The sequence below is a fragment of the Agrilus planipennis genome, unplaced genomic scaffold (genome assembly GCF_000699045.2).
Source record: "Agrilus planipennis isolate EAB-ADULT unplaced genomic scaffold, Apla_2.0 scaffold138, whole genome shotgun sequence".
Lineage (NCBI taxonomy): Eukaryota > Metazoa > Arthropoda > Insecta > Coleoptera > Buprestidae > Agrilus > Agrilus planipennis.
Genome location: NW_020439400.1, coordinates 256542 through 278555, shown reverse-complemented (window position 1 = coordinate 278555; position 22014 = coordinate 256542). Strand labels below are relative to the sequence as shown.

Below are 22014 nucleotides of genomic sequence, written 5' to 3'. Positions count from 1 at the left end.
CTTATTTACATTCTGCTAAGAGTTGAAACGATAAAATTCAGTACACTTTATTCTCACAAAATGTGGTCCAAAGGCGACACAAAATTATTGTGTTCGGACACAACAAATTCGTTCGAAATGTCATTACCTCCAGCAAATATTTACAAAGCCCGGCTTGTTCAGGTTAAACACTATGTATACATGCGTATACAAACGTTCAACACACACTTCGTCGTTCAATTTCAATTTGCTTTTGTCATTGTACTCAAACAATTGTTATTTCTCGCATGATCGATAGATAGAACCGTGATAATTCCGTTAGTGTGCTAGAGGTTCCTTTAAGAAGGTAGGACAGATTTTACGTACACCTTATTTTATGCGTACGGGGAGAATAAAATGTGCACATGAATGCCATAAACCTTATCACTCACCTCCTAATGTGCCCCCATTGACTGTAGTGTTAACGTTTGCACCATAAAGACTCTGCGGGGTGCTGGAATAGAGAGATGCCGCGGCCTGAGTCTGTCTGCTAGCTTGCTGCTGAACCAAAACGGGCGCAGGGCTGACCAGTCTCATGGGAGTACCGTTTCTCATTGCGGCACCTTGAGCCATCAATATGGGCGTATTTTGGTCATAATAGGGTACAATGTAACCACCCGGCACCTGCGGCTAAAGAAATTCATTTTAATTAACATCATACTTTGGTCCGATGATACAGCGCATTCTCTACGTACATCTATTAATAATAATCATTTACCTGTACTTGCTGTTGTTGTGCAGCTGCGGCTTCAGCCGTGCCGTTGGGCGTAAGCGGGCGGCGAGCACCGTTCGATGCGGCCGCTGCAGCTGCCGCAGCACCCTGCTGGATGAGACCGGCGGCCGCGGCGGGCGGGGCCGGATAGACCCACGGGCCCACGTTGTAATACTGCGGCACGCCGGCTGTGAACAGATACGGTGCCGCATCTTGCTGCGGATTCAGGACGTAGGGCGGCTGCGGGAACGCGGCCGCGGCTTGTTGCTGTTGTGCCGCAGCTAAATACTGTTGCTGCTGTTGCTGCTGCTGTTGAAGGAGCTGCAGTTGGGCCGCGCTAGGGTTACTTGCTGCGGCTGCTGCGGCCGCCGCGGCAGCCGCTTGGCTCTGCTGAGATCGAAACAATTGCTGCAAGAGAAAAGTGTAAATCATGCAAACGCAACAAGATAATGACTTAATTTTATTTTTGTTTAAAAAAAAACGTTAAAGGAGGGATTGTTTTATTAATTTTAATATGTAAAGAATTAAGGTCTTTTGATATACATTTACTATGAATTAATGCTAAAGTTTTGTTTGTATTATAAAATGTAATACAATTTCATTAGTTTCATTAATGTTGAAGTTCTGAAAGTAGATTTGCCGTAAAATAAAAAGCATGACAATATGCAAAGGGGAAAGTCACCGTTAGATTAAAATTTGACACGGGTTGAATTAAAAAGCGTTTCTTTATTATTCACTTTCCTGTTAGAAAAGAACGAAAAGAACTCTTTCAAGGACGACCTTTGACATTTACATGCCAAAAAACTTTGTACGTTATTTGTCGTCCACGATATAATTGTATTCCACGAAACAATCAACAAATTGTTGGGAATTTTTCACTACAAAATAAGAAAAAGGAAATAATAAACTTTTCTTTTAACACAATGCTGAAAATAAACAACTTCAGCAAGTCGTACGAACAGTAGGTACATCTGATCTGAGTAATAATACATGAAATTTATTGATGATCGCAATGATGTCAAAGTTAATGAACATTTGATCACGAATTGGATTTTTTCCAAGTTTTGCCTCGTTCACGATCCGCTTATAAAGCAAGCGAGTATATAGAAGGGAATAACCGTTATCTCTACTAAGTCGATTAATAAATTACATGTAGAGTTCGTTCTGGGCAAAATACAGTTCATGGAGACCTTACAAGTAAAGGTATTTAACAGTTGATGAATACCGTGCACAAGGTTACATTCCTTGACCGCCGATTTTATTAAATAAGAGCAAATGAAGACACAATACCGTGAAAAAAAACTGAACCAAAATGCACTGCTATTCAAGTAAATAATAAAAAAAAACTACAGAAACAAAATTAAAATAAAATTATGCCATGATAAGTAGTAAGGTAAGGAAATTAATAAATACTCAAAAAATATTTCAAACTTTCTTTAAAAAATCGAACAAATTTTATTACATGCAATCATGAATATATAAAAAATAAAAGACACACATCTGATATTTTTGAAAACGCTATTAAATTATACCAAAATTTGATTACAGATTTGCAGTTTATGCTAAAAGCTACGTATAATACCTGTCTTTTATTCGAAACATTTTTCGATTATCGACAGATGGCGATATAATCGACTAAATAGTACAATGCAATTGCAATAGAAGTTTACATATTTTGTTCTAAAAGTTTGATGGTTTTGTTAATACCTATACAAAGGACTTCCTAATTATTCAGTAAGTTCGAACTCGCGATCAGCATCTGGAAGATTCGATAAATTGTCCATCAAACACTTACTGTTCTTTATATACTGAAAATTTTAAATAAAATTTTTTTAAACTTTATTCGTTAAAGCAATTAACGTTTGAATTTAAACTTGTTAACACCGGATGTCCAACGTTATCATTACGAACGCAATTTACAATAATTACTCGCCTCTATCCATGTCTAATGGGCTGACACCAATTTGCTATTATTATTATTATTATTATTCACTATAGGTACATAAGATTTATTACCGATTTCATTTTTCTGTCTACTTTACCTAAGCATAGATATATTTAGCAACATTTTCAGTGTATTACATTGTAGTTTCTCGTTGAAATATGTTACAGTAGGTTTTTATGAAGTTTTATTTTTTATTACTTATGATAAACGAAATGTAATTTGCTTTTGCAGAACGAATCGTATTTCAATGTCACTAATATTAACGTGATAACAAACCAACCATTTTTCTGAAGTAAACAAGGGAAAATGCGCGCAGGAAAGGTGGTTTCGTAAGTGTCTCTCTTCGACGGCAAACACTCGACATTAAAAAAAAAAAAAAAGAAAAAGCTAATTGGGAAACAAATTACAGCGGAAAATGTCAACAGCGGCTCAGGTACCGGCACTGATACCCATTATTTCTTGTTGAAACAACTTTGTACACTGTAAGTTCAAAGAAATGAAACGAGAAAGAAAACTGAGACCTCGTTTAAGTATTACCCTAAGAAAGCACAAAACACGGTAAGGTACCATATTAAATCCATTATTATTGCTAGGTAAACAAAGTCAAGTATGCAATAATTACAAACGATACCACAATAAATGTTTCTGCTTAAACGTTTTTATGCCATACAATCGCTACAATCAAATAATGCGCCATTGCACTACACAAAACCAATGTGGTCTAGGTGCGATCCAGGAGGTTCATATGACTAACTCCCCAATGGAAATAATTTAAATACCATAATATACTCGATTATTATTTTTATTATATACTAGCAACCTGCCCCAGCTTCACACGGGTGCAATGCTGATACTAAATATATTTTTGTTTTGTTTAGATTATTATCGAGAAGGGGAAATCTTCAAAAGATACCCCCTGAACATACTAAATATACTACAGAATGTCTTTATATACAACATTCACAGTTTTTTTGTCATTAGACAATACAAACCGGCCTCCCGGCCGGTACCGCCGCAACCGCTATGTCCCTGCATTTTAAATCTGTAATATCTTCGAAAATATTCATTTAAATTACATGCTGTAAAGGGCCATATTGATCTATATTAAATGCACAATGTATTTAAGGTACTTAATTGGATAAGAATTAATGCTGTATTGCTTACAATCGCTTCGTAAATAAGTCATTATTTCTCATAAAAAGTAAATAATAAAAATGTTTATTGTGGGTTATCCCTAAGAGATAGACATACACCATCCCGGACGTTTTTGTAGACCCTAGCTTTTAAGATGTATAATATTGTAGTACATTATTTTAATCTATCTCGTAGGGTTCAGCCAGCGTTTGCAATGTAAGCGCAAAAAATGTGTTTATTTACGACATCACATTAGAAACCTCTAAAATTATCAGTGCTTCCCTACTATATTATGCATGTATTATACATATAAACCTTCCTCTTGAAACACTCTATCTTTAAAAAAAACCGCATCAAAATTGCGTAGTTTTAATGACTTTGTTTTATACTATTTAGTGATACAAATGTTTCTAGCATCTAATAATATAATATTATTCGCAAGATATTTGGATTCTGCATTAATTTATAAATTGTAAAATTCAGCTAGATCGCATTTTTTTAGTTTTTTAATTCTGCACAAAAATTAGCTAGACCGATTTTGCCGAAAACCTAATCAGTTTTTGATATCATTTTTCATTCTCCAAATAATCGACACCAAAAATAATTCCGAACGCATATACAGAATATGTCCCACCATCTTATTTCTTTCGCTTTCTATTTTCTATCCGTGATATTTTCACTATCCGCCTATGAAATGGGTTTGTTGTTATTAAGAATGAAAAACTTAATAAAAAAATTTTGTCCGAAGGGCAGGCAGCTTATTAACAAAGTGTTAGCGCCATTCTGAGCCCCCTGACGTTATACGTATCAGGAAATTCTTATAGTTTCCGAGGACCATAGGGGACGGCAAAGGTAACAGGGCGAATGCCCCATGCATTTGCGTGTCAGACATCGAACAGTTGTTGTATACGTTGTATATTGGTCGTAACTGATTGTAGACAAGTTTGTTAAAATAAAGTACCAATTGTTAACAAAAATTAAATGAAACACTACTCATCCCTTAGCATTTTCTCGAAAAATTCAACCTTTTCGAGTTATAGCCGATTATGAAGGTTCAAAAATGGTTTGTAGTTACTTAAGGACTGTATATAAACCACATGACTCTTTTTTAGCAACTTTTCAACCCCTTCCATACAACTTATCATGGTTTTATCCATGGACCCCCAAAACAACGTATTATTCATACAAATTTTTATTTTATTTTAATTTTTATGAAAAACCATCTGAAACAGTAAAATTTGAAGTTAACCATTCTTTTATCATCTGTATCACAGAAAATACATGTCATCTTCAGTTGGAAATACAAAAACCTTAAAACTATAAACGATCATGTGGCTCAAGTAAATACAACATACCCCCCATACACATATGGTTTATAACAGCGTCTTTCCAAATCCCCCTCTTTCAGAGTCATATGGTTTAGGCACCGCCCCTTCCTACTTTTTCCGTCCTGACTTATCCGATTTCGTAGACTTTTTATAGTTTTTCGTTCCCAATTTTCACTTTACTATACGTGCCATTAATTTCGTTTAATTTTTATTTGTTTCCATTTCATGCTCCACTGTCACTTTATTTAAGACTCGCTCCTCATTCCTTTCTACTAGATACTAATACTGCTGTACCATTCTCAAATTTAATAAAACATTTTTTACGTCAGATACATAAATTAGTAACCACTTTGATCCCAAATTTTGAAAAGAACTTGACCGATGCTTGATAATTCATATTTTTTATACAAAAAAAAGGGTTGAACACGATGGGCACAACGACCTTACCACCTGTCGCGACCCTCTTAACTTTATCATTCTCACTTTACCGTTTACACATCCATTAAGGGGTGTGTAACACGTCGTCGACCGCCTTCCACCCCTTTTCTTTTTTTTTTTCTACATGAAGTGCATTACTTCTCGCCACGATTGTTTTTCTTTGTCACCTCTACACGAAAGAACAGGATATAGTAAAGAATTACGTGACGTCGTTGTGATAACAACGTGAATGTCCGCTGGCGGGGGTAGCGTCCCGACGAGAATCCATCTGCGCCCCCGGAGGTAATGGAAGTCGTCCATCAACTACGCGAGAGGACAATATTGGATATTTTGTCATGGTTCAAGATAAACGGTGACGAAAAATACATAAAACATTCACGGAACGAAAAGGTACATTTTTCCAACACAAATCGAGGAAAAGAATTTTTGAGGAAGCACCTGCCAACTTATTTCAAACACCAATTTTCAATTTTAACTGCTGTTACAGCCATTATTTATTCAGATATTATCTCGCCCAAATTGATTGACAGTAATTGCCTCAGTAGTAGCGATTTCGAACCAATATTCAGAACAAAAAAAGGACGCAAATTCGCTAATAGTAGCCGTTCCTCTTTTATTAAAAGAAGATCCAAAGTCGTTTGTTTCAAAAGTGGGGTGCGCAAATTCGTCCTCTTAGATTTACACAAGGGAGAGTCGAGATATTCCCTTCGTTAATGGAAAAACACAATTTAGTTTAATGCGAGAGGACTGCGACAGCATGATCGCTTGTAACGTTTCTAATGGGAAATCGCTCTAGCCCTCGCTACATTCAGAAACATTTTAAGCAATTATTACGAATACCTCATTTACCCCTTTGAATCGACCATCTTAGAATTTAACAATCGAGTGTTTAAGTAGACAAAAAAAACTAGTTGTAATTAATATAGTAGGTTTCACTTAACTTAAGGCGAAATCGATTCCGGGTATAGCGACTTAATCTTTGCTCGTTGAATTTAGAACATTGATACTGAAAAAAAAAATATTTTTTTTTAAATATTCCACCACTTCCAAATGAAAAAATTACCGAGTGTAAAGTAACATAGAAGCTTTTCCGTCAAAGTTTGGCGGCGGATACATTTAAATAACACGGTAAAAAAATGTTTTATTTCCGTTCTTAAAAATCGGCTTTCCACCTGATATTCATAATGAACTGTTTTTTCATCTCTTTTAGTCGTAAGAATTGGAAAAAAAAATCACCATTCATTAATTTTGAATTTTACTATTGAAAAAAGTAATAAAATCGAAAAAAGATTTTTTTTTTTGAAATCTTGAAAATCATTTCAGATAAAGAGTTAAAAATTCAGCTGAATTGTTTTTATTTAATGTCAAATCGAGTCCCCAAGTACAAATAGAAAAAGCCGCAGGGGCAGATTTCCCATACAAACCCAGCTGTACTCTTTTTACGTTTTCCGAATTTTGCCGTTTACTTGTTCTATAAGATATTACTTCTTGCAAAATTTTAACAAGAAGTACCCCCCCCCCCATACGCTTTGATTCCCTTGTGAGTGTCAAAATATGCTATATTGCTTTGACTTAGAGGTTTGATTTTTTTATAGCTCCAAGGGATCGCAGACCTGATTATTTAACGTTAATTTGAACTTAACACTGAACTTTTATCTTTTGAGGCACGGAATCATAAAAATGACAGCAATATCTAAAACAATTTCATTTAACAAAACGGAAGCATTGTAATAAAAAATAAATTTTAAATTTCAGAGATCCATCTTTAATAAAGAAATACTGTTAGAGATTCGTAATCGTACAGTAAAGTACAGGCCTGACGCTGGAAGCCGGAGGAAATTTTAAAATGGCGTGGATGCGCGGTGGCAAAAGTAGGCAGTTTTGGGTATAACGATTGCAGCCCTCTTTCTTCAGTATTCCTATCAAGAGCGTAGATTAAATATTTAAAAATAGGGATCAGTGAGCAAGTAATAAACATACAAACAGAAGAACTAATTGTTGATGTTGGTGATAATGATAGAGATTCCCATGATGACAGTGAATATGAAAACTAACTATAAAATAAAAGCAATAGGTTTATTTTTTCTTTTTGGTAAGTTATATTTCTACATTATTTTCTAGTACGCTACTGTCCTATCTGTATTAATACCATAATTTACACCTACTTAAAGCTTATTTGTGTATCGGTTCCAAGTGACTTACCCAAATAGGTCATAAATGGGCAAGTACCTGCGCGACCGCTCGCCAGTTTCCTTCGTTCGACCTGTACTATCTTTCTATATAATTTTGATCACCTATTTTGTCATTATTAACTATTACTATTAATTAGGTTCACAAACCTCGTTTTAATTAAATAACTAGCTCATTAAAATAATAACATATAAGGCAGATAATTGATCGAAACAAAAGTTCTTTCCTGATTTTCTAATTTTCAAATGAACACCTGCCGCATTTTTTTGAACTACATATTTGTCCATTTTTGCCTTTTAACGCTACACTGCCGCAAAGTCGAGTTTCTATCACACATAACACATTTAAAACAGTAGTTAAGGCACTCATTACAGGGGCTATAATTGCTGCTACTTACTTACTTACACATGTATTTAATGCTTCCTGCACTTTCATTAGTCAATGTAGATAGAACAAAAACGATTAAAAGCAAAACATACCTAAACACACTTCTATTAATTTGCATGTTTCTTAATTAATAGACATTTGTATTCATTTCAATTTTAACCAGTAGTTGTAGTGTTAAATATTAAAGTTTTATCATTGTCGGGAATAAAATTTTGCAGATCATTATTAACGCTTTGCAATAGAACTGCCAGTATGTAGTTCAAATACAAAAAGATGAAATGAATCAACTACTCATTATTATCAGTAATTCCACAGGAGTACATATCATATACCGAAAGAAAACCAGCCATCTTTCGTTAAAGAGATTTTGAATTGCATTTCTTTAGAAAATGTTTAATGTCTTCATTGTTAATGACTTCCTGTTTAGATAAATAAAATCCACAACAATGGAAAACCAATTTTATTCAAATGATCGATTTTTGTAAAGCTTCATTTTCAATTTACAAAGACATCAAACTACTTGAATTGATAGCAGTGATTCTCAATCTTTTTTTTTGTCGCGGCAGACTTTTTTAACGATTTCAAAATCTGGGGCACACAAAGAAAAAGATAAAAATTGTTTACTTGCCTATAACACACTGTGTAAAATAGTTTCTAATAATTTTGAATTTAAAATAAAATCTGTACTACAAAAACAACAATACGTTTATTAAGCGATTAATTACAAGTTAATGATACTTTTAATGAGAAATTTGAGCTTGATGTTTTTTGATAATTTCATTTATATTTGATCGTAAAAATGACAATGCTACTCTCACATCGTCTTATACATTAAACTGTCTCGTTTTTTTTTTTATGTTGGTTAATACTAAAAATCCCATTTCACACAAATTAGATGTAGAAAATTGTAATAGTATTCCTAAAGCTTTTTTGACTATCATGGGATAATCGCATCTAATGTTAATCCAAAATGAAGTAATTGATTCATTCGAATATTTTAAAATTAAATCTCGATTATTAGAAAGCGAAATTAGTTCTTCCTCTTCATTTAGTTTAATTAATAAAAATACAGATGTGTTTGTTATGACAAATGGATTACGAACCCAATCAAATGTTAATGTTAATTTTATGAATAGTTTTATTTAAAATCTTTTGGGACTGGCTCAAACATTTCGAAATTACCTTCCTGAGCTTTATCATTTCATAAAATTTGCTAAAATTTGGCGGTACACTAATAACTTCACGATACACAAAAGTGCCGCAGCACACTGGTTGAGAACCACTGATTTATTGAATGACCACAAAACCTTCATGCAAGTCTTCTTTGAAAACTAAGTACATTGTTAAAAATTTACACGATTAGTTTTCCTGGGGTTAAGGAAAGTATACATGTTATAATACTTCGTACAATTTATGCGCTGTTAAAAATAATTTCCTATGATTTACTGTAATTTTTTAGGACTCTTCTAAATAATGATAATCACACTGAAAACAGTAACATTTCACAATGTGGAAAAAAGTTTTTTATTGTAATGTTGGTAATATAAAAATGCTAAAACACCTGGTAACTAATCTACGATCATATTATTAATATTGCGGCTTTTCTACAATTACTGATACAAATAGAAATCGCGAATGCATTCCAAAACAAATTATTTCATTACCCTGTCGCGTTATAGCTAAAACGGCGTTACAATTTATTTAAATAGGCCCGCTTTCGCTTCCTTTCCACATACATTAATTTACAATTAATTAATAATTGAAAACAATCACTCCTGGTGGAACCACCGCCGCCGCTATTTTCATCAGGCAGCTTTCCCACATATTCGCTTTATACTTTCCTAACTAACAGTAAGGGGACCGTTATGCAAACACACAATTTAAATAAGTTACCGTTGCCGTACGCGTTTACACATGAAATTATTATAACATTCGCATACCTTTCCGCGATACTGCGCCACGCGCCATGTCTGTGTCACTATGGGACGCAGATAAAATTCGCCAGCCGCAACAATATCTAACCATAGAGGTTTATGTACGGACGCATTTTCCACTCTGATGAATTCGAGTATTGTGCTAAACGAACATAAAAAGAGAACAATAAAGCATGTGAAATAATTTTAATTAATTTGACCGGCGGCGACGGCTAAACTCTAGGTAGCTATACCTACAGGCAACACGTAACAGGCTCACAGCTCCGGTGAAGCGTTGTGCTCCAATTCATTTTATTTCAGACCAAATTACATACGATTTTGATTTGAAAAGGCGCGTTGCAATTGGATTGCTGAAGCTTTTTTCAAACCGTCTAACAAAATTTTAATAGGTACTAAAGTAATCATTCAAATAAAAAACTCAAGGGATCAAGCATTTTCTATCGTTATTCAGAATATAAAAAAGACAATGTCAAAAATGAATGTACACACGGAGAAAACAAAATTTTTATTTTAAATCAAAATTACAATTTTCGATTGAAAATGACTGAATTTCTCGTAGAAATGATAGAATTTATTAGGTAACTTGTAATAATCTCAATTTTGACATGCTTTTTTAAAAATTACTTCAAGTTTCTTAATTATTACAATTTAATTTGTAATATCAACTAATACACCTAGTAAATTTATTTCTGCTGGGATTTTATTTTTNAATGATTGAATTGGTCGTAGAATTGGTAGAATTTATTAGGTAAGGTAATAATCTCAATTTTGACATGTTTCTTTAAAAATTATTTCAAGTTTCTTAATTATTACAATTAAATTTGTAATATCAACTAAAATACCTAGTAAATTTATTTCTGCTAGGATTTTATTTTTACAAAGTCGGGTCCAAATTGTAATTTTTATTATTTTCGCTTACGAAGCATACTAGTGGGATAAATTGTAAATATCGTTTTAATGTTTAGGTAAATTTTCCTTTTCCATTTTCTCCGTGCAGTCGACCTTGTTTTCTAAGTCGAAAATACTTTTTAAATGCTGATAGCCAACCTTTTCCTTAACTTAAATTTTCCCTAATTCGAGCATTACTGATTGCAAAAAGAAGTATAAGAAAATAAAAATTCAAATTTTTTAAGTATGTACACAAAAACAGCTGCTAAGTTTGACTGAAATCATGAAAAACAATGTCGAAAGACGTAGTATAAAATCCACGAGTAGCTTTGACAACTGCAACTACAGATGCATGGGAGTGACGGATGTCTACCTCCCGCAATTATGTCTGTTTTTCACGTGGCGAAAATTAATAGGTCTAATTTATTATTTTGAAAACACGCAACATCAACATACATATGATGAACAGGCGCTATGCAGCTTTCTTTTATTTTAAGATGAGTAGGGAGAAGGAGTAAATAAAATTGGCACCTTTCAAAGCATATACTTCACAAGATACTTTGCTGCTACATATTGTTATATAACAAACGTAATTGCAATCAATGTGAAATAATTAACAATTAAATTTATTTTATGGTGAATTATTTAAGGTTGTTTAACTCATTTGAATTTACACAACTACTGTACGTCTATTAAGTAGAAAGAGCAAAGTCAGGAGAATCAAAAACAGACATAAAGGCAATTAAGTGCGTTTAATTTCTCTTTAGGGCACTTAAATCCCATTTGATAAGGATTTAATTATCTATGTGTGTGTTTTTCATTTGGTGACTTTGCTCTTTGCTGCAGACGTATTAGAAGCAGAAACAGGAGTTAAAAGGAGTAGAGGTAAACTTACAGATATAGATTACATTACTGTTCACAAATACCTAAGGATGTGGGATATTCCAGCTTTAGGAAAATGCGAAGATTAGCTCATGACGGAAAAAGTGGATGTGCGTGTCCAATCAGACTTAGAACTGGCGACTTATAATGATGATGCTCTTCTAACTAAATGCACGTCACACTGTAGTACAATGAAGACGATAATGAAGCTGTAAAATCTTATAGCCTCGAGATTCTAATAAAATACACGGTACGAGAAGACCCCAATTCAAATGGCAGATAAATACCTTTTGAAGGAACGTTATTAAATTTTATGACGATAGGAATGTGAATCTAACGATGTATATAATACACGTTAATAATGTTTACGTATACAGCTACAGATGAAATATGCAAATGTGGTACACTCATCTTATAGTATATTTACTAAGATACTGGTACGCATTTAATATAATAAGTCTACTTCGTTTTCCTCAAAAGAAAGAAAAATCTCTTCAAAGGGCTTTTTACAAAAATTTCTTTTCACCTCATAAACACTACCGAATTTATAGAAATATTACTTCCAAATACCATACACGTATAAATAGTACTTTTTTGTTGTTTGTAAACGACTTACCGTTAGCAATATTGCATATAATTAATGTGGCAGGTATTCTTTTTGAAAATTAGGGGACACTTTTTTTGTAAAGCTGTCACACCGTTTGAAAATCGGTGGGATTTTTGGCACGAACTCGGTCAGGTCATTAAATTGTTTTTCGCAACAGAAATAAAACCGCAACGAAGCAGCGAAATGGTAGCAAAAAGCTGAGTAATCAGGAAAATTACACCTTGTAAAAAACACATCTAAAAACCATTGCAGAGCGGTTATATTTCATGTCTTTCGAAATTTGCCCGCTTTTAAAAAATCCTGTCGTAGCTTAGCAAGTTGTAACTTTATGAAATTTATGATTTATTATCAAGGTTTTTTTAATTCGTACTTACATATATCGAAGATGCGATTAACGAAGAAGTTCAGTTAGAGTCAAACTTAAAAAGTCGGACTCGCGCACGAAGGGTTCCGTACCATTATCTATAAAAATCACGTTTGTAGTATGGGAGCCCTCGTTAAATATTAATTTTAATCTGTTTTTAGTATTTGTTGTTATAGGGGCAACAGAAATACATTATCTGTAAAAATTTCGACTAAGTATCGCGGTTCATGAGATACAGACGGACGAACGGACAGCCGAGTCTTAGTAATAGGGTCCCGTTTTACCCTTTGGGTACGGAACCATAATAAAATGGGTGCGGTACTGACAGAAGAGTAAAGAATGAAATGAATCAAAAAAATTGATGCCTATGTGGACAAGGTGGAAGTAGGGTAACAGATAATATTTATAAAAACTGCTGGAAGAAAAGTTGGAGGTCGCAGTTGGAAGAAGCTGTAGGGACATAAAACAAACGATAACGACGAAAGGTCGAGTCTCATTGTCAGTAAAAAGAAATCACTTCTGTGTTTGCGAATTACAAGGACGAAAAGAAAAAGCATTGGTAATGTTGTGTTATGTGCATAGGCAGATGCCAAAAATACCCTGGATAGAAAATGATAGAAATGAGAAGACATAAAAAAGAGTAGGTGATCAATGGGGGCTATGGAAATCAATACACAAAATGGAAAGATATAATCATACGGCACCTTCCGACACAAACTAAAAGCAGAAGTAACAGTAAAGAGATTTCGCGAAATGCGAAGATTGGTTCAAGATAAGAAAAAGTGGAGGTGCGTCAACGGGAAGTGCTCTACTAACTTTGTAGGTCAGTTAATGATTACACAAACGACCAACAAAGTTGTTTAGTATTATAACTGACTGTACGTAGATATTTATAAATCATTATTTTGAATCAAAACTTCGTTTATTTGTGTTTAGTATTATCACTGCATTCTATTATATATTTATTTGTTCTATTGTTTGGCTTACCTTTAGTAAATTTTTGTCAAATATTATTATTGTTGGCTGTATTATCTATTCTTCGATAAAAAAAACGCGAAAATTTACCTGGGGATTGCACCTGTTTTACTTGCACCCTGTTCTCTATGACAGCATTAGGTACAAGATTATCATCCATAAGAAACGAAATTATGCTCCACCCTTTCTTACCTTTTTCTTCTAGTTTTATGTTGGTTAGTATGTAAGAAACCTACATATTTATTAAACAATTTATAACACCAAAAATTGCTTCTAGTTTGTTTTTAAAACATCAGAAGAATAGAGTTCAATAAAAGTAAATATCGGATATGTTTTATCTTACAACTACGAAAAAATGATTCCATAAGAGGGTTCTGTTTTATCATTTAAAACAATAGTCCCTAAATTTTTTGCATCGTAGACCACGAGCCAAGTTTTTCTAATTCAGTAGACAGCCCTACTTTTCAATTTTAAATGTGCTTTTGACAGATAATCCCATTTTCGATGTCGAGTATTCCCATGATTAAAGCACGGAGTCATTGTAAGTCCCCAAATCTTCAGCATGTTTGATAAATATTTATGATTTAAAAATTTATATCTCATATGTAATTTATTAGATATGTCTATTGCAAGAAAGTACAAAGGCACTATCTGTGTTATATGAATTATTCCATTTAGGGATGGCTAAAATTTCGGTCACGAACTGCTTAAATGAGATCCATCTCCGTAGACCCTAATTTACATCTCATCATGTATCCTCAATTTTTGTTTTCATCCCCCCTATGGATCGATTTAGAGAGCATTCTGAGAATCTTTGATTTAGAGGCACTAAAAAACTAAAAATACAATTTAGAAACAATCGAAGTGCAATCAATGTAAGTACATCTTATAAAAAGCTTCGGGGAGAAAAATATTCTATGTCTGGTGCCTGTAATAATGTATTTGATTGTTCGAAAGAGACCCTCGAGGAGAATAGCGGCGCCTACCTCTAATAGCAATTTTTCATCGGTAAGGGCGTGCAAAACGTATAAATAAAACGGTGTCAGGGCGTAACGTGTCACGCGAGCTAGTAACGACGTTGACGAACGCGGGGCTGTAAGGGGTCGAAAGGGGACTTAGGAACTTTGCAAAACTCACGAAATTCGTCACTGCCATCATCAACTCTTTTCTCCTTCGACGGACTACCGCTAATCTCAGAAGGAATTGTTAATTTTACAAGCACGCAAATCCGTAACGCTAAATAAAGAATAATCTTTCTTTCCACATCGCTATTAATTTCGCAATAGATATAATTACCAACTTAACTAATGTTGGAATCACAATAATGTGAAAATTTTACTATTCAATAGATTTAATAAATTCCCCAACGACATTATAAGTAATCTAGCGACAGTACAAAGTACTTCTTAATTTTTAAATTTTTTCCCACAATACTAGAAATGGACCGGGTACCTGGTTTGAGTCTGGTCCAGCACTTTTTTAAGGATCAAGAAACCGAGTACCCGGCAGTCCAGGGTAATTCTACCAAACAAAAAAAAAAAGAAAAACAAATATCAGCAGTAATAATTTAATGTACCTATAACAAAATGCCTACTTAGCGAAAAATGGTAAGTTAAGCTAAAATGGAATAGTTTGTTTGTCCTAATTTATATTATTTATTAATTACTATAATAACTTATTTGGTATTTCGAAATAGTTCATGTGTTTACAGAAAATTCCCCGTTTATCCCAAATGATAGGGGCGGTGACTGGTTGCGATAACAAAAATTTCGGATAAACCGATGTCCCGTGTGAAACATCCCGAATTGCGTTAATACGGCGAAATATGATCGTGAAACGTGCGTATGTTAAATACTATTGATATATGGTTGTGAATAAACCGGCATGTTTTTGACTGAAATATTTGTGTTGACGTGTTAAAAAGGCGGCAAAGTATGATTGAAAACTCCAACTTTTTAAATACTCTCGTTTATTTTGCGTTCCAACAGAAAAAAATCCGCCTTATTTGGCATAGGGAAAAAAACAGGAGTTTTGAATGAAAAATTAAACTACAAATTATGAAACAAAATTAGCGATTCTTCACAGGAACGAAAAAAAAAAAAAAAACAAGAGGAACTTTAAAATAAAAAAACCAAAAACTTTTAATTCGGAAAAGTTTGTTCGAATAAAGCGGATTTCGGAAAAACGAGAGTTTACTGTACTTTGTATTTTGAACAAGAACATATCAGTGTGGTCGAACGGTTACAATTTCTGTCGCTAATGGTATAATAACTTATTAGTATTATTTTGTCATTTTGCAGGCTTTTAGTGTTATAGGTTCGTTTTAATAATTTTAAATGGCTTAAAAATCCGCCTACCAAGAATTAAAACTTCATTTGTTTAGTATTTAAACGGTTTTCGAACAATAATTAATGTGGTTTGGGATGCTTGTGAGGGTGGCATTTAATGGAAGGCTCGCCAAAACGACGACACGCACCATTAACCGTAGTGGTTTTGCCGGGTACCCGGTTATATCCGGTCCCCGGCAAAATCATTATCCGGTGCATTTCTAAAAAATACGAAACTAGCAGAAGGAAAAATGGAGTTTTTCTATTGTTTTCAAATTTTGCAATCGTTAATTTAATAAGAGTACAGTCTGGTCAAAAAATGTATTCTCTTCCATATTATTAATAGATTATTCCATTAATGTGATAATCGAAATTTTGGAATAAAATCAATTATCCCGAATAATTGCAAAAATTGATTATTTTATTACAATCGACCAATAAATAGTCAATTGTTAAATTTAATAATCTTCCGATTTTTGAACGGTTAGGTAGTTATTCTATTTTAAAAGAATTCAGAAACGCAGTTGGTTATTGTTAAGTTGGTCGAAGTTTACATGTTGAGCATTTGATTTGATTTTGTTACCTACGTTCGATTCGATTTCGTTTGAAATAAACTTTGCATGACTAAGTTTCCTGGAGTTAAATGTTCTGACGCATTTTTCTTACAACAGAAAGACTAAACAGCAATCGAGTTTGATATTACTCAGAAAAATGTACTCTACCTTAGTAGGAGTAGCTAAGGTCTTTCAAATCTGAAATAAACTGCGATCTAAACGAAAAACATATCTATAATATTAGTAGATAGATATTTGGTGGGTTTTGCAAAAAAATTGGAAAATGTGAAAATCAATTTTTCGCGTTTTAAAGGAAAAGAGCGAAAACGAATTTTTTGAAAATTCATCTTCCAATTTCAAAACACCATCTTATAGACATCGCAATCTCCATGTGGATATTTCTTTTTGTTTATATTCCATAATGTTTTTAATTTCCTATTTTATGAATCGTTCATACATACGGGGGTTGATCCCTTTGCTCCGCCCCTCCGACCCAATAATAAACAGAAATGATTATTTATTTTTACGTAGCAAATACTTGCGTTTAGACTAGAAATTTGTTTTGCAAGGATCGTGACGACAATGGATAAGTTTTTGATCTATCATCACAATGTATAGAGATACAGAGAAAAATAGAATAAGGAATCGACCCATTAGGGGTTCACCATAGCCGAAAAATTCAAAATACAAGCTTCAGCAGGAAAGGTCACGTTATCCGTGTTTTGGGATTCCGAAGGTGTAAGTAATAAAAGGGTCTACAATTACAGGTTCCAATTTAACTACCAAATTGTTCTTTTGAATCAGGATAACGCACCCAGTCAAACGCTAACTGAGCATTCGCCATTTCAGCCAGATTTGGCTCCTAGCGATTACCGACTGTTTTTAAAACTTCTTTTTTTGTCAAAAAATGAGGTGATGTGTACGGTAAATCCGTGACTTTTTTAGAGACCGTAGAATCCTTTTTTGGAAAGACGTTAGAAAAGCAAGAAAAACGATGGAAAAATATGTTGATCTTAATGGACACAATGTTGAAAAATAAATGTAAAATATTTGCAAATTTTCTTATTGTAAATAGGTAAGGGGTAGAGCAAAGGAATCAGCCCTCGTACTTTTTGTATTTAATAGAGCTAAATAAACTAATATATGCATATTTAAGAGACCATTCAAAATTTAACCAATCAAATAATGTGAAACGCGTAAGAGAATTAGAATCTCTATTTCATGTCACAATTAGTTCGTGATGCTCAAGTGTGTACAGAACAATCGTTAACATGTGTATTTTGTCTGGGAAAATTAATGACTCAACTGTTTCTATTTGTCAAGTAGTTAAGTGCAGCTCTTACGGACACTAAAACCACTAAAACAATAAAGAAGTGATATATTTATCTGGTGTAAAATATACGTTGTACTTAAAAGATACTTACAATTATTACATTATCGTTTTTACTACAATTAGTGGACGACCACAAATACAAAAGTCTTGTGTAATTTTCTGTTTACTATTAAAGATTTCACTTTACAAAATCTCTGTTATATTAATTAAAAGAACAACTAATTATAATTAAAAAATATGCATATTAAAACAGCAGGTACACGATTAATTTACTAATAAAAAAAAAGAACCCATAATACACAACAGCGAAAAAGCTACAGTCTAATAATGAAGCGTTTTTGTGTTGATGTTTCGAAACATGCCGTGAAATAAACTTACCAGAAAATTACGAAGGATAATTAATACGCTTACGAGTACCGAATAACTGAAAAAAGATGATTTTTATTTAGAGCATCGTTTCGAAATAAAAAAGGAACAAAAACCAACGAAATATCAAGCGCGACCGCACACTACACAAATACGATAGAAAATAATGAGTGAAGTAATGGGTATATCATCCAGCAATTTTCCTAGCTATTATAAGCACAAAATTACTATCTAAATCATAAAATTAAAAGCTGCGCCACAAAATTATAAAACATGTGTTACTTAGTAATAATAATATAAATAATATTCAATTGTATTGGTAAATGTCTAGATAATGGGTGGAATTGAAAGAGGAGGTCTCCCTCACCACTGTACCATAAAAAGTTCGTAGCGGTGTCACCCCCATAAAAAGTTATGGAGGTTGAAAGTTGATTATTTTGACAATTTTCATACACTATAATTCAAATAAAATTCAATAAAAAAATATATTTTCAAGCGGGTGGAGGTGGAGGGTCGAAAGAGGGTAATCACTTGAACAAAACCCGACAACCTAACCTAACCTAACCTGGCCTATTGATAAAGATATTTAAATAACGTTTTATATAACTTTCTCAATATTTTTATGTATTTTTCCATTAGTTTTACCTTTGAATATTGTTTAAGAATGACTATGTAAATATTTACATGCCTAGAAATGTATAAAAATTGGCATATTTATTAACACTGAACCCCCATAACTTTTAATGGGGGTGAGACCGCCACGAACTTTTTATGGCACAGTGGTGGGGAGACCTCCTTTTTCGACCCCCCCCATCCCCACCTAGACCTTAACCATTCTATTTAACCAAAAGTTATCTTTTTACAAACAGTTTTACAAAAACCAAAAATTAATTCTCTTATACCCTAAGCGCCAATTCTAAAGCAAAATAAAAACACACTTTTAATTTACACGCACTTAAATAATTCTATTATTCTTATCCCCATTCGTGCTCTACCTAATTCCCTGTACATTATTTCTACACTTATTCCCTGTACTAAATCTTGCCATTACACTTATTTCCTTTCCTCTTTCTAAATACCTTGGTACTCAGTCCCTCCGTATTACCTCGTTTACACCCACTACGTATCTAAACCTCTTTCTTAAATCCTCTTTAATTCTTCGACGCTCACTCTACTTTTTGTCCCTATATCCATTAACTTCTTCCACCATATTTACTTCTATATATCCCCATCTTCCAGCCTTCCCAACATCTCCTCATGTTTTACTACTCTTTTTATTGCTTTTTCCCACATCTTCCTACATTTTGTCTCCCATCTTCTTATGTAATCTGGCGTACTTGTTTCTAATTTTAATATGTATTTTAATACCCACTTTATATAACTTTCATATAACAATTCATCAAGTGTAATATGCGCATTCCTCATTAAATATATTAAAAGAAATTGAACGATTTATCAAAAGAATAAAAACTGAATCTTTTCCGAAAAACAGACACATTCTCCTGCTGCATTATATAAATGTATGATAATATACAATAAAAAGTACAACAAAAATAAAACAATAAATGAAACAAACTTTCCAAAAGATTTATCTAACTCAAAACGCAACTATTATTGCAGGAACTAAGCATGCTTACACACCGGCGGCAACTAAGAAAGTAGCACCATAACAAACAAAACTCTGCAGGTAACTCTCTAATGACAGTACTATAGTCCTAGAAGGGGATACGTCGACAGTCGCACCCTATTATCGAAGAAGGATAAGAAATGAAGCGTTTTACAGTGCCTAATGGTTTTGGTCGAAGTTCTGAGTTATGTATTATTCACACCAAAAGTTATATTTCTACCATAGAATTCAGGTGTGCTGGTCATTATTCGAGCCAAACCAGGAAATTCAACGAGCCATAAGCCTATAAAACGCAAACCCGTATGAATCCTGAATTTTTACTGCAGTTCTGGCCCGAACTATTCCCGACTGATTGTGAGTATGTGAACTGCTTTTTCCACCTCAGAACTCTCAAATGCTGGCAGTCTATCGACCCACAACAGGATATCTAGTGTCATAAGCTTACAAAACGGAAACTCATACAAATCATGAGCTTTTACAACAACTCTGGTCAGAACTACTCCCAACTGAGTATCTTACACCCCCCTAACTGATTCACCGCAGTAGAAATACGGCTTGCTGACCATATTTTGACAATACAGTTGAAAGCTATTTATCCTAATGACATTAGTGACCGTTCACATAATAGCGTACCTTGTTTTTGCAACTATTTTCAACCCCCTCCCCCCATTTGACACACTTGATTACCCGTGTCTTATACTCCTTCATCCCATGTCACGTTATGCCCACATTTCTATGTTTTGCTAGTAGCTATCTATCGAATTGTCATGCTACTCTGACGCCCTTCTCCCCCCATTATTAAAGTTCGTCACGCCACCCCAAGACTCCCTTCAACCTCGCGGTGAGACATGCATAATTCTTTTGTCAATGATAATTATATGTAGTCGTTTACTACGGCACCCTGCCCTCAAGGTTCTTTACGAATTTTTGTTCCTGGGTTAGTCAAAAACTTCTCACTCTTGAAAATGTCATCCACACAAGTCGACGGAACGTTGAGAACAAGACACCATATCAGATATTAATATTTCCGTTATGTATATATAATAAGTGTAAAATGAGTAAAGATATGTTGCCAAATATCAAAAAAGCGTACCAGAAATTTAGATGCTCATGTACTAATCTAATAATTCTCTTTCTAAAATCGTTAATTACTATGAGAAACATGATGAGAGGCAATAGCTTCTTTTTCTTTTATTACTTTTTTATTATGGGCTAGACAGAACGTCTGGCGATAGTTGATAAAATTCAGGTGTTCACTTTAAAATATTTATTTAGTCTACTTGCTCACTCAAACTTTGCTACACGGACGAGAAGAGCTACTTTTTAATTCTCTGAAAGTTCCCGAGCTCTCTCTACTAGTCCTTTCGTTTTGCCTCTTAAGAAGTTTCTTTCGCCTAATCTTCTGCCAGATTTATGGCGTCGATGACTGAATTTGAAAAATTGAACTAGATTACGTTTTATCTGCACTCCAACAGACTTAGCGGCTGGGTGTCACAAAATGAATAGTTCTTTACTCATTTTGAAAGTAAAACTTCTCTGTACTACCTATCTTCAAATTCCACGGAAAATAAATCAAATTTTCGTTGCTATGAATTGTTCTGATTACTGAAATTACATTTAAAATAAAATTACAAAACAAATAGATGTAAAAATCCGTTTAACAAAGGGGCAAATGAACTGGAACGGAAGTGTGCTAATGTCTATGGTTATAGGTGTAGGTCTGTAGGTATGTTTGTAATGGAAATCGATGCAGCTATCTCGTCCGATGAAACAGCAGTCTGTAACTTGGCTGATGATTAAAATGTCTAATAAAAATAAGACACTGCACCTTAAAACTACGTTCGATACCCATGATGTTGTCGTTCACCGGAAGTTTCAATTAAAAATCGCGAACATTGGAGTATTAAGATTGTTAAATGTCAATATTTGATCAAAAATAGTATGTGACTAAGCTCCCGTCTGTGGAATCACCTATTGTTAGAAAAAAATCCTCGGAATAAATGTG

The 22014-nt window shown here is 33.7% G+C and overlaps 1 protein-coding gene across 1 annotated transcript in view; it reads right to left on the bottom strand.

Annotated features, from left to right (window-relative positions):
• The window catches only part of LOC108735761 (pumilio homolog 2), a 290455-nt gene that overhangs the window by 26126 nt on the left and 242315 nt on the right, over positions 1-22014 (bottom strand). Inside the window, exons 8-9 of the mRNA XM_025978915.1 lie at positions 737-1138; positions 411-648 (exon numbers count right to left, since the gene is read on the bottom strand). Coding sequence (XP_025834700.1) covers positions 411-648; positions 737-1138 — 640 coding nt within the window. The remainder of the gene's footprint in view (positions 1-410; positions 649-736; positions 1139-22014) is intronic.